The sequence below is a fragment of the Canis lupus genome, chromosome 32 (genome assembly GCF_048164855.1).
Source record: "Canis lupus baileyi chromosome 32, mCanLup2.hap1, whole genome shotgun sequence".
NCBI lineage: Eukaryota > Metazoa > Chordata > Mammalia > Carnivora > Canidae > Canis > Canis lupus.
In genome coordinates this window covers 10,751,199-10,765,472 of record NC_132869.1, presented here as the reverse complement: position 1 = coordinate 10,765,472, position 14,274 = coordinate 10,751,199, and the positions used below count along the sequence as shown (strand labels likewise).

The 14,274-nt window shown below is 38.1% G+C and overlaps 1 protein-coding gene across 2 annotated transcripts in view; it reads right to left on the bottom strand.

The window, feature by feature from the left end:
- The window catches only part of BUB1B (BUB1 mitotic checkpoint serine/threonine kinase B), a 48,153-nt gene extending 34,318 nt beyond the window's left edge, over nt 1-13,835 (bottom strand). The window contains exons 1-5 of one of the 2 annotated variants that reach the window (XM_072808633.1): nt 13,569-13,835; nt 10,120-10,266; nt 5,506-5,565; nt 4,938-5,082; nt 1,615-1,811 (exon numbers count right to left, since the gene is read on the bottom strand). In XM_072808633.1, the coding sequence (XP_072664734.1) occupies nt 1,615-1,811; nt 4,938-5,082; nt 5,506-5,565; nt 10,120-10,266; nt 13,569-13,603 (584 nt within the window). In that variant the 5' untranslated portion in view covers nt 13,604-13,835. The remainder of the gene's footprint in view (nt 1-1,614; nt 1,812-4,937; nt 5,083-5,505; nt 5,566-10,119; nt 10,267-13,568) is intronic. The other variant, XM_072808632.1, reaches the window with a different exon arrangement.
- Nucleotides 13,836-14,274: the final 439 nt, after the last annotated feature.

Here is a 14,274-nt window from a genome sequence, read left to right as displayed (position 1 = left end):
TTAAATCTAAAAGAAAAAAAACAAAACAAAACAAAATGCAGAATAAGACCTATAAATACAGAGAACTAATGGTTGCCAGAGGGGATGAGGATGGGTTGCCAGAGTGGACAGGGGTGGGTGTACTGGGCAAATGGGTGAAAAGGATAGGGAGACACAGGGTTCAAGCTATAGAATGAATAAGTCATGGGAATAAAAGGTAAAGCATAAGAAATATAATCATTGATATTGTAACAGCTTTGTATGGTGACAGATGGTAGCTATACTTGCAGTAAGCACAGCACAATATATAAACTTGTCGAATCAAAAAACAAAAACAAAAACAAAAACTTGTCGAATCACTATGTTATACACCTAAAACTAATGTAATATGTATCAACTATACTCAAAAAATATTTTGTAAATTTCAAGAGGAAAACCTAGGATAAAATGTTTGCTAAACAGAGTTCTCAAACATAACAAAACATGATCCATACAAAATACAAATGATAAGTGAGACTTCTTTGAAATTAAAAATTTTTGTTCTATAAAACACACTGTTGGGATCCCTGTGTGGCGCAGTGGTTTGGCGCCTGCCTTTGGCCCAGGGCGCGATCCTGGAGACCCCGGATCGAATCCCACATCAGGCTCCCGGTGCATGGAGCCTGCTTCTCCCTCTGCCTATGTCTCTGCCTCTCGCTCTCTCTCTCTCTGTGACTATCATAAATAAATAAAAATTAAAATAAATAAATAAATAAATAAATAAATAAAACACACTGTTAAGAGAACAAATAGACCACAGTTAAACTGGGAGAAAAGATTTACAAGTCACATATCTGACAAAAGACTTGTATTCAGAATATATATATAATATCCATCTTTAAAATAGAACCAATTTAACAACCAAAATGCATTATGCTAAATGAAAGCAGACTCAAAAGGCTACATACTGTATGACGTCATAGATATGATATTATAGAAAAGGGTTTGGGAATGAGAATAAGTGTTGAACTACAAAGGGAAAGAGCCTAAGGAAATTCTATGGAGTGATGGTATGATTATATATATTGATCATGGTAATGATTACATGTCTCTATGCATTTGCAAAAACTGAGAACTGTACATCAAAGAGTAGATTTTACTTTTTTTTTTTAAAGATTTATTTATTAAAAAAAAAAGATATATTTATTTATTTATTTATTTATTTTTTTATTTATTTATTTATGATAGACGTAGACAGAGAGAGAGAGAGAGAGAGAGAGAGAGAGAGAGAGAGGCAGAGACACAGGAGGAGGGAGAAGCAGGCTCCATGCACCGGGAGCCCAACGTGGGATTCGATCCCGGGACTCCAGGATCGCGCCCTGGGCCAAAGGCAGGTGTTAAACCGCTGAGCCACCCAGGGATCCCTACTTTTTTTTTTTTAGATTTTACTATTTTTTTGTAGATTTACTACAGATTTTACTAGATTTTTTAGATTTTTTACATTTTACTACAAAAATACTTAAGTAGATCTTTTAAAAAATTAAATAGTAACTAAATAAACCTGCCAATTCATGGAGAGCATTTTATTCAGATGCAAAACCAACTATTTCTATCTATTTGTTTTAAAGAGTTAAGACAAGATCCAGAGAAGTTTACCGGTGCTGTGACTGTAGTCGCTCCAGTGGTTCAGCCTTCTGTTGAATCCCTTCCTGAAATATCTTATCTGCTTTCTTAAAGTTTTCTCTAGCTTCATATTCTTCAGCCCATGAGATATAGAACTGAGCAAGTGAAACACCAATCCCTTGACTGTGTAAATAACTGTACATGTCCAAAGGCTCATTGCATAAATGCCCCTGTAACAAATTAGAAGTGTTAACATTTGACCAATTTCTATTCACTTACTGTCTTTTATGTGCCAAACAATCACTGGAGTTATTATATGTAGTTTCCTTCTGCATTGAAAAAATATAAATCTATTGTAATACAATGTTATACTGGGAAGACCTAAAAAGTAGACAGAAGAGATTAATTTGTAAGAAAAAGAGATGAGAAGGAAAGACCTCAAAAAGGTATGACATTTGAGTGTGGCCTTTAAGGAGAAACAGACTTACATCTGGTAGAGTATGGGAAAGGAAGGGCATTCTAGACAGAGAAAATGGTATAAGCAAAGACAGAAACTAAAAGTTTGTAAGGAAGAAGACAAGACAGAAGCTTGGAAAAGAAGGTGTGATAGGTCTTAAATGGCAAGATAATCTTAAATCTACCTGATAGTCAAGGTATATTGGGATGGGAGAGCTATAAGCAAAGGAACGACATGGTCAAATCTGTATTTTAGAAGGGATCTTTTAGGACCAGCTATAATAATGTAGATAATCCTAGTAGTAAGAAGATAGAAAAGATGTCAATAAAAATTCCACATCCATAATGGTCAGATATATGTATTTTCCTTAAGGAAACAAAGGAACATATATCATTTTACAAAGGATAAAAGGGTTTTCATTATTTTATAAAGTTTTAATCATAAGAAAATTTGTCTTTATTCCATATAACAGTTTATTGTTCAGTTTTCCATGCTGCTACTTATTCTTTATTATTTTTTGATAAATAATGTTCCATCTAGTAATCTTCCCTCATTTAGCCATTCCCTTATTTTCTGGCTATACAGCCTCTACTTTGCCCAATTACAAGTAATTCTGTAACAAATATCTTCATGCATGCAACCTTTCACGTTTCATATTACTCTCTTAAGATAAATTTCTAGAAGTAGAACTATGTTAAAAAGTAACAAATAGGGACGCCTGGGTGGCTCAGTGGTTGAGTGTCTGCCTTCAGCTCAGGGCCTGATTCTGGATCCCCGGATCAGAGTCCCACATCGGGCTCCCTGCATGGAGCCTGCTTCTCCCTCTGCCTGGGTCTCTGCCTCCCTTTCTCTCTGTGTCTCTCATGAATAAATAAATAAAATCTTGAAAAAAAAAATCCTGGATATTTCCTAAGAACAATTTTTTCCTTAGACTGTAGTTATCCCTTATAAAAATAACTCTTAGAACAGAGAAATTTTTCTGCAGAGCAAAGAAAGTATGTGAGGATCCCAATTGCTACTCCTCTTGACCATTCCATAAAGAAAGAAAAAAAAAAAACTCAGCAAAATAGTTTAATATGCACCTTGTTCACTATCTACAAAATTCAGATTATTGCTGATCATTCTCAGGCTTATCATTTGAACCTGAGGGTTGTCTAGACTAGCGTTTCTCAGATTGCCTGTGGTAAAGGGGCCAGTTTTGGTGGTGTGTGTTTAAAGTTTCCATTCTATTATTGACCGGTATTTTTATTTTATTTTATTTTTTTTATTTTTTATTTTTTTTAATTTTATTTATGATAGGCACACAGTGAGAGAGAGAGAGAGGCAGAGACACAGGCAGAGGGAGAAGCAGGCTCCATGCACCGGGAGCCCGACGTGGGATTCAATCCCGGGTCTCCAGGATCACGCCCTGGGCCAAAGGCAGGCGCTAAACCGCTGCGCCACCCAGGGATCCCTTGACCGGTATTTTTAAAAATTACAATAAAAACAGAAGTTATCAGAAAAACGATGATGTGTTTGAATGTTGTGGCAATGTCAAATTTGTTAACAAAACTTCTAAATGCTTGCTCTGAACTTTATACTTATCTTGAATAGTCTGCAGACCATTCTTCCATAGCACTGGTCTAGACTATGCTTTCTATGTTATGATAAAATCATTACTCTTCAGTAGTGGCACCAGGTTAACATTTGTGAACATAAAAATTATTCCAATTAATTGTTACTTTTAGCTCCAATTAAATATAATCATAGAATTCTGGGATTAAGAGTTACTTTAGAGATTTATCCAGTCCAGACTTATAGTAAATCACATATAAGAACATCATATAGCATAAGAATATTATATATGATGGAACGAAGAACAAAATCCATTAGTATGCCATAAAGGACCATCAGCTCCATGCTAACAAATCTGTTTAGCATTCTTTGGGTACCATCCTTTGTCACAAACTCCTGTCAGTAATACTCCTAAGATAATTTCTCTAACTTATCAATAATGATGACAAGATATGTCAAACGCCCTATAGAAACCAAGATAGATTATGCCTTCTGGATTCACCTAATTTCTTTTATTAGTGATATTTGAAGTTTAAGATAAGCTTTCCTCAAGAGATACATTTTAGCCAGAAATTTTATCAATTTCAAATGTCAATATAACAGTTATTGTAAATATTCTATTATTTAGAATTATCTAACCTATTATAATAGTCTTTTTTATAGTTCATTTTTTACTTTTAATAAAAATTATTTATTTTTATAATTATCTAGTTATTCATTATCTATTATCTGAAATTCTGAATATTTATCACTTAGTTTTTCTAATATCTTTTAGGATAAAAGCAAAAAAATTAATATCTAGGAAACCCGTCATTATCTTATTTGAAGATGTTTTCATTAAAAAAATCCTCAAGAGTGTACTAGAAATAAAAGAACTACATGTCAAATGACATATATAAAGTGATCAGGCAAATATTTTTGGATGTAGCAATATACTGCATAAAAAACATTACCTTTTCATTCTCAGAAAGGGGACAAAGGGAGACCAAAATCACCTACAAAATCTTTTTCCCAAACAATCATACTACTGCCATGTGCTGGCTCCTACACATCTTCCCTGAAGACAGTTGCATGGCTCAATTATATTTGAAATAAATAATCCACTGCTCCCATAAAGAGGTGTACAGGCCTTATGATCACTTGTAAGAGGTAAAAAAAACACCCTTACATTAAAATCTATCTTTAAATAGAACGTATTTAACAAATATTGAGGATGTATTAAATGTTTAGTATCAACTAAAAAATGGCTCAGGCTTTGCCATTTTTTTGGTGCATACCAGATAGCTCTGGAGAAAATCTCTTGACTTAATATTTTAAACTCAGGCAGCACTTGAGAAAGACTTACCAATTTAAGCCAGAGACTAAGAAATCGGGGATCATTATAGTATCGTTTTTCTCCTTGTAGTGCTTCAACAGCTCTTTCTAATAATGTTGACATATTACTCTCTTTCCCACCCTGAGGATAGTTCTGCTCTGTCCAGTTAATATACCTGAAAAGAAAGGGAAAAAATAATTTTAAAGTTTAATGTGTACTTTTATTCTTGCACCAAGACCCATTCGTGACTTTCTTAAGCAGAAATAACTAATGTATTCAAAGTGTGTTTATTTAGAGGCCCTCAATCACATCTCCTAAGCTATATCCTTCAAACTTTTCCAAATATTGCTAACATGTGCCTCTGGAAAATAATGGGAATGGGGATAAAAGGGTGTAGCTCTCAGTTGTATGCCACAAATTTGAAATTTCTTCAGTCTTGAACACCTCAGGAAGAAACATTATAATTACTCTGTCTCTCCAGGTCCACAAGATACCGCTTATACTCTGACACACTGTTCTGTACACCCTAACTGGAGAAACATGGCCTTAAGGACTCATCTGTTGTTTCTTAGTGCCCTTGTGAAGTAAAAAAACCCACCTATCCCAAACATCCAGAGGGTCATTTCCAGTGTAAAATCGAATTTCAGATTCAAATGCCCTGAAATTTAAACAGAAAATGTTAGCATAAGCAATGGTGATAACAGCCAAAAAACAAGTGTCCCCTCCATTTTTATTCATTTTTAAGTGTTTAATATCACTTTAATCACTTTTTAATTGCACTAGAGGTTGAGAGTTTGTTAAACAGCAAGAAAAATAGAAATAACCAAGATTCTCCCTGATAATATAACAGGAAGGATAAAACATGGGGCAATTAGATAAACAAATTCCAAGACAACATATAGAAAAACAGAATTACACAGCAGTTTAAAGCTCTGGAACAAGACTCCCCACGTTCAAATTAGCAGCTCCACTAATCACTAGCAGAGTGACATTAGACACACTATTTAAATTCTGTTTTCAGGAGCACCTGGATGGCTCATTTGGTTGAGTGTCTGCCTTTGGCTCAGGTCATGATCCTGCTGTCCTAGGATCAAGCCCCACTTTGGGCTCCTTGCTCAGCAGGGAGCCTGCTTCTCCCTCTCCCTCTGCCACTCCCCCTGCTTGTGCTCTCTGTCTCAAATAAATAAATCTTTAAAAAAATAAATAGTTTTCAGTCTCCTCATCTGTAAAATGGGAATAATAGTACAGAAATCTCCCCCTTTTTCTGCAGGGGGATACTTTCCAAGACCCCCAGTGGATGCCTGTAGTTGAGGATACTTTGGAAACCTATATATACTGCATTTTATTCCTGTACATACATACCTAGGATAAAGTTCAATTTATAAATTAGGCATAGTAAGGGATTAACAACAATAACAAAATAGAACAAATGTAACAATATACTATATTAAGAGTTATGTAAATATGGTCTCTCTCTTTTACTACACTGTACTCATCTTTCATCTTCTTGTGATGATGTGAGATGGTATAATGCCTACATGATGGGATGAAGTAAGGCAAATGATGTAAGCATTCTTTTTTTTTTTTTTTTTAAGATTTTATTTATTTATTCATGAGATACACAGAGTGAGAGAGAGGCAGAGACCTAGGCAGAGGGAGAAGCAAACTCCATGCAGAGAGCCCGATGTGGGACTCAATCCTGGGACTCCAGGATCACGCCCTGAGCCAAAGGCAGATACTTAATCGCTGAGCCACCCAGGCATCCCTGATGTAAGCATTCTAATGACTACTACTAATCTCCTGACAATATGTGAGAAGGAGGATCATCTGTTCCTGGACCACAGCTGACAGCAGGTAAGTGAAACTGAGGAAAATGAAACCACAAATCAAGTGGGACTACCGTAGAACCTATTTTATTAGGTTAATTACTCTTAGTATAAAGTGTTTAGACATAATAAGTACTCAATAAATGATAGCTACTGTTTTATATGCATACGATAGGGTTGAACAAATGAAACACATACACACAAATGGATAGAAATAAGAATTTTAAAGTAAAATTCCATGGGTAACATTAGTCAGAGAAGAGTAATACCATATATACTTTGGGGAGTGCTTCAAAGAATGCGTGAAATTTGATTTTGTAAAATGCTGGGAAAGGCACGCTAAGATTAAGTTAAGATTGAGGGATCCCTGGGTGGCGCAGCGGTTTGGCGCCTGCCTTTGGCCCAGGGCGCGATCCTGGAGACCTGGGATCGAATCCCACGTCGGGCTCCCGGTGCATGGAGTCTGCCTGTGTCTCTGCCTCTCTCTCTCTCTCTCTCTGTGACTATCATAAATAAATTAAAAAAAAAAAAAAAAAAGTTAAGATTGACCAGTTCGAATACAGGGGAAGTACTTAGTAATAAACCACAATTGAGATAAATGTTTCATCAATAAAAACTGTATAAAGGGTTATATATTTTTTAAAGATTTATTTATTTATTCATGAGAGACACAGAAAGAGAGGCAGAGACACAGGTGGAGAAGCAGACTCCATGCAAGGAACCTGAAGTGGGACTTGATCCCAGGAATCTGGGATCAGGCCCTGAGCCAAAGGCAGACGCTCAACCACTGAGCCACCCAGACATCCCCAAGGTTATATTTAATACAAAGAATTATAAAATAGTTTCTGACACAAAGGAATTTATACTCTAATAAGAAAGACAAAGTATAAAAAGGGAAAATTAACAATACAAAGCAGTATAGTATATATAACAATTGCCAAGAATGGATAGTTAAAGGCTTTGATAGGTCAAAAGGAGGTATCACAGAAGTGGTGTCAGAAGGTGGAATTCTGAAAGAACCACAAAATTTGAAAGAAGTATGGAGTTTTTCAAGATTTCCAAGAAATCAGCATTGAATAAAGTTGTAAAAGTGGGAGTTTATCCAGAGGAAATATAGCTGTAAGATACAGTTAGTATTATGAATAAAGGGAGATAGGCATAGTAAGGTACTAACCTTGCTATGCTATACATACATACATACAAACATACAAAACTGTGGTCCAGGAGCAGATGATCTTCCTTCTGACATACTGTCAGGAGGTCAGTAGTAGTCTAACACTATGTTAGAATGCCTACTGGAGAAGCAGCTCATGTTTTTTTCTTTTTTTTTTAAAGATTTTTATTTATTCATGAGACACACACAGAGAGAAAGAGGCAGAGACACAGAGGGAGAAGCAGGCTCCATGCAAGGAGTCCGATGTGGGACTTGATCCTTGGTCTCCAGGATCACACCCTGGGCTGAAGGCGTCGCTAAACTGCTGAGCCACCGGGGCTGCCCGCAGCTCATGTTTTGATGTAAATTTAAAGACTTTGGGCACCTGGCTGGTTCACTCAGTAGAGCGTATGACTCTTTATCTCAGGGTTCTGAGTTCAAGCTCCACGTTAGGTGTAGAGATTACTTTAAAAACTTTAAATTAAAAATAAAGACTTTGGGTTCCATCTGCTCAGCCACTACTGATTCTTTAATTGGAGAGTATGTTGAATATGGTAATTAAAGATATCAAAAAGATCAACTGAATAATATTTATGAATAAAATAAATTAGAAAATGAACCACAACTATGAAGCTAATAATATTTAAGCATGAGATAATGAGGGGATTACCTGCAGAAATGGTGAAAAAATCTAAGACACTACTGATAAAAACCAGTAATCCTTAAATATATCTATATATATAATGTAATCCAACCAAAATCTCACAAACCTCTTTTCTAGAAACTGACAAGATGATTTTGAAATTTGTCTGGGGGCATCTCAGGTGGCTCAGGGGTTCAGCGCCACCTTCAGCCCAGCATGTGATCCTGGAGTCTGGGGATTGAGTCCCAGGGCAGGCTCCCTGCATGGAGCCTGCTTCTCCCTCTGCCTTGTGTCTCTGCCTCTCTCTCTCTCTCTCTCTGAATAAATAAATAAAATCTTAAAAAAAAAAGAAAAGTGGAAACACTAGTATAATGTCACAGAAACCAGGAAGAAGAATTAAGAATAGAACATCACCATCTTTAAAATAAAACTCAATGCTTTTAAAGATCCAATGAGATGGATGAGGATATTCATTACATTACAACCCAAAGTTTTGATGATTTGCCTATGATGGTGAAATTTTTTTGAGATTAAAGGTAGAAACAGATGCTGTAGTTCACGTTTTTGAAAAAAAGTATATTTATCAAAACGTGTTAGTCAAAGGAAAGCAAGTTCTGCAGGTCCACTTAAATAACATAATACAGTTGACCCTTGAACAACATGGGTTTGAACAACATGGGTCTACTTATACGTGGATTTTTTTTTTCCCCAGTACATAGTGTACAGTACCCTAAGTTATATTTTCTCTTTATGATTTTCTTAACAACATTTCCGTTTCTGTAGCTCACTTTATTGTAAGAATACAGTACATGATACATATAACATACAACATATGTGTTAACTGTTTATATTATCAGTAAGGTTTCCAGTCAACCATAGGCTTTTAATATTTAAATTTTTGGGGAGTCAAAAGTTACATGTGGATTTTCTACTGCACAGGGGGTTGGCACCCTGTGCCAACCTGGTTAACCTGGTTAACCCCTGGGTTGTTTAAGGGCCAACTATACTATTTTTCAGCTTTCTTTTTCCAGACTTCACTGAATCATTCATGAGAAACTTTCTAGTATAAATTTAATTTCTTAGGTTTATATTTTCTTTGGAGATCACAATTTCTTTTTGGCATATTCTGGAAAATGCTTTCCTAGAAAGTTAAAAATTGAGTAAACATACAAGATAGCAGATCCTTTCTTCCTTGGTACTCAGAATCCAAGGAAGCAATTTCTTTAAGTTATTACTATTAAAGAGTTAGTCCTATTTAGGGATCCAGCATGACATAATACTTTTGATAAATATTATTTAACATGACACTTGCTTTACTTTGCTTCTTATTGTCCCCTGAGATCTGTTTCTACTGATACGAGAGTCTGGTTGCTCCATAATGAAATGAAATCCTATAGCTCTTATTCTTAAGCATACTCAAGGAGATCTTTAGGCAGCTGCTGTATGATGAAAAGCAAGTGGGGAACAGATTCTCACACTATCAATTTTTGAAAAGTACTTCTTATGCCAATCTGCAAAGATCCACATCTACATTACCAACCATAGCTGGGGATGAATGATGACAGGTTGACATCCCACCATCCTACATACCGTTTCTGTTGCTGAAGAGTAGTGTTAGAGGCAGATTCTTGCTGTGCCAATGCTCCCTGAAGTGTGGACATTATCCGCCCCTGCCTTAATGGCTGGACATTTTCTTTACTCAGCTCCCACTCATCTCCCTCCAACAACATGGCTCCACTGTGAAAAGAGAAACAAAAGTAAATTTTATACTTACATGTATATATATACTTATACATATTATTATATCACTAGATTATTGTAAATGTTTTCAAAAGTGATTATTCATGATTTTGGGGCAGAATGTGGTGGGTGGGTATGTTAGTAGTGTTCACATACTCCCAGGTGTCTCAGCATTTTGGTGACCTGGTTTCCAAGTTTATGGCTATTGTATTGCCTAACAGAAGAGAGAATGTAACTAGGGTAATATGGACAGTTATAAGAATAAAGTTCAAGGCAGGAAGAAAAGACAGAGAAAAAATCATAAATTTGGTAAGGTCGATAAAAAGCAGTTCTAGGTTTACCATTAAATCCATCAGCTCATTTAGTTTAAAATTAACAAAGTGGGGGCACCTGGGTGGCTCAGTTGGTTAAGTATCCAACTCTTGATTTCAGCTCAGGTTGTGATCTCAGGGTTGTGGGATGGAGACCCCACATTGGGCTCTGGGCTCTGCACTCAGCATGGAGTCTGCTCGTCCCTCTCCCTCTGCTCCTCCCCCTACTTGTGTGCTTGAACTCTCTCTCTCAAATAAGCAAATAAATAAAATCTTTAAAAATATTAGCAAATAGTTTGTCAGACTAATATCCCATGTTTCAAGTGATGACTTAAAACTGAAATTTATATGTGTATATAGGTAGCACAGAGCAGAAGCAGAAAAAGTACAATTTACTGGTCACAACTGGTTTTCCCATTTCTATCAAGCCTATTGATGGGGAAATTCTCACAAGTTTTTTGGAGGCAAGCACCATATGGGGCATGTGCTCTGAACTTTAGAGCTCTGCAATTGTCAGATAGAAGCCTACTTCTGGCTGAGAAACAGTATCTCTGGGCTTAAAACAGAGAAAGAGACAGGCAATAATCTTCAAAATAAAGTGAAAGCAAGCTAGATGAGAGCTGAAAACTTTCAAGAAAGTAAACTGTAAGTGAATAATAATTTAGGTTGTAACTACTCACATCTTTTTAACTATATTGTGTGGATCTTATAAATATAAGGGCCTTGGTCATTTATTTTCACATCCCCAAGGTCTAATATAAGATCTGACATGAGTAAGCACCTAATAAATGTTTGCTGAGTTCATCTGAATTTCTTCTCTTAATCTTGAAATAGCAATTAAACTACCTCAGCTAATGTCCCAAACTGAGCTGTGACTGCTCCCCTCCCATCTTGCTCCTCCCTCTTGCCTCCTTCCAGACCTGCTCCTCCTAGTCTTCCTTCCTCTCAAATAAATGGCAATTTTGTTTTTCCAGTTGCTCAAGCCAGAAATCTCAGTGCCAATCTTGACACCTCTCTCACTATCCCCCCCACCACCCAGTCACTTGGCAAATCCTGTTGGGTCTACCTCCAAAATAGACTCAGAATTTTTTTTTTAGATTCAGAAATTAATCTTTTATCATCTCCACTGTTTTTTTTTCTTTTATTTTTAAGATTTTATTTATTCATTTATGAGAAACACACACACACAGAGAGGCAAAGACAGAGGCAGGGGAAGAAGCAGGCTCCATGCTGGGAGCCCAATGTGGGACTCATCACCAGACCACGGGATCACACCAAGCCACCCAGGCGTCCCTATCTCCACTGTTTCTTGCCTCACTCAAGCTACCATCTTCTCTTGCCTGGATTATTTCAATAACCTTATAACTGGTATTCCTGCTTTTATCCTTTTCTGCCTTAGTCTTTTCAACACTGCAGCTAGTGATTCTATTTAAACGCATGTCAGATCATGTCTTTCCTCTGCTCAAAACCTTCCACTGACTTTCAAACAGAGTAGAAGCCAAGTCCTTACATTGTCTGCATCCTCACCTTTACCTCATCCTTCACTTCCTTTTACTCTTCTGGTTCACTTGGCTCCAGCAACTTGCCAGGTGCAGCTCCCTCCCCCAACTCTCACCCTCAAATCTCTGTACTTCCCCCAGATATGTGCATGACTAGTCTTGAGTTTCCTTCAAGTCTTCACCCAAATGACACCTTCTCAGTGAGGCCTCCTGTTCAAAACTATCTAAAATTGCACCAATCCTCCTACTCCCCATCGTTTTAGTTCTTTTCATACCAACCATCTCACTTTTAGTTTATTGATCTTGTTTATTGTCTGTTGCTCCCACCCCAGATCTTAAATTTCACAAGGGCAGGGATTTTTGCGTCTTTTGTTCATTTGCCATATCTAGTGCTTAGTAGGTGGTCAATGAATATTTGTTGCATAAGCTAAAGAGTTCTCCACATGGCATTTATCTAAGTTTTGTGTACCCCATAGTGAAAACGTATACCTCAGGGCACCTGGGTAACTTAGTAGGTTAGGCATCTGACTTGGCTCAGACCATGATCTCAGGGTCCTAGGATGGATCCTCCCCCAGGATTCCCCCTCAGCGGGGAGTCTGCTTGTCCCTCTGCTCCTCCCCCCTCTCATGCTCACAGCTCTTTCTCTTTCAAATAAATAAATAAAATATTAAAGAAAATGTATAATATATATGGAACTCCAACCTAGAAGAACTGATATGTATTTATATAAAGAAAAGCAGCACACAGGCAGAGAAGGGCTTTTTATATTTCTAATTATACCACTGACATGGAAGGACCTACCATTTGCTTGGCACTTATTTGGAGGCAGTCACTTTCCACATAGTTTTAATTTATCAACATTTTCTATATTTTTAAAAAAAGAAAACTGTGATTTTATTTACGAGATTACTGATTATATCATGATTTCAATACTTAAGTAGTAACTTACTATATCTCCGCTATGTTCTTTTCAAAAAAATTTTAATTTAAATTCAATTTAATTAACATATATCGTATTAGTGATTGCAGGGGTAGGGTTTAGTGACTCATCAGTTCCATATAACACCCAGTGCTCATTACATCAAGTGCCCTCTTTAATGCCCATCACTCAGTTACCCCATGCCCCCCCCCCCCCCCCCAGCATTTTCCACATTAGGTCCAAGGTCAAAGAGTTCCCAAAAGCTGAGCTGAGATTCACAGATCACATTACAAATTCCAAATTCTTTGCACTATCGGGGTCGCAAAGCCTCCTTTGCTTTGAAGCTGCGTGCAATCCGGGTTCTCACGTGCCCTCACCCCACTGAATTCGATGCTAACCCCGTCTTCACCTCCACCCCTTGCGTGGGACTCCAGCAGGAAGGGGACCCCGGCCGGGCTTCTCTTCTCCCGACAGTGTTCCTCTGGACTGATCTGAGCCGAGCCTCTGTCGCCGGCTAAACGTTCGGGTCTCGCGGGCACAGCTCCCCGCAGCTCTTCTTGCGTACCTACCTCAGAGCATCCCCTTCCTTCTTCATCGCCGCCATCCTGCATTCCCGGTTGGAGCCCTCGTCCTGCCGCAGACCTTTCTTCAGGGCCGCAGACCGCCTGAGCTTTCTTCTGCTACCTGCCCTTAAAGATAACGAAGCGACCAGAGAGACAAAGGTTTGCCCCTGACTCCTTGGCAAACCAGCCACCTCCAACCCTCCAAGTTTCAAATTTAACGGTCCCGCGCGTCGGACGTGAACACGCCCCTCCGCCCCTTTGTACTCGCGTCTCTCTCGCTCTCTCTCGCTCTCGCGCGCTCTCTCCACCCCCCCCAAGGCATTCTGGGGCTTGTAGTTTATCTCGGGGTTTAGTCCCCACTGTCGTGATGCATAATGGGAGTTGTAGTTTCCCGGGAGTTTGTGGCTGCCCAGTACGCCCCGGTTGAGGCGGGGTCAATTCTCTGCAAGAGCTCTTCTAAATTAGGGCCAGTCTCTGAACCGAGGGAGGGACACCGCAAGCACTAGAATTTCTTTGCTGTTTTGAACATAGAGAGTTATCTTTGAGTGCTTGCACTTGGCTTGACTCTTCTTGGATGGCTGGCCAGACTGATCACCCTTTGCTGTCTGCCTCGAGTTGCTCAAGAGTCCAGAGTTCTTAGGACACTCTGACCCACTGTTTCCTGCCTAACTTGTGAATTCAGAAAAACTGGACCCCAGTTCTGTGAAAATCG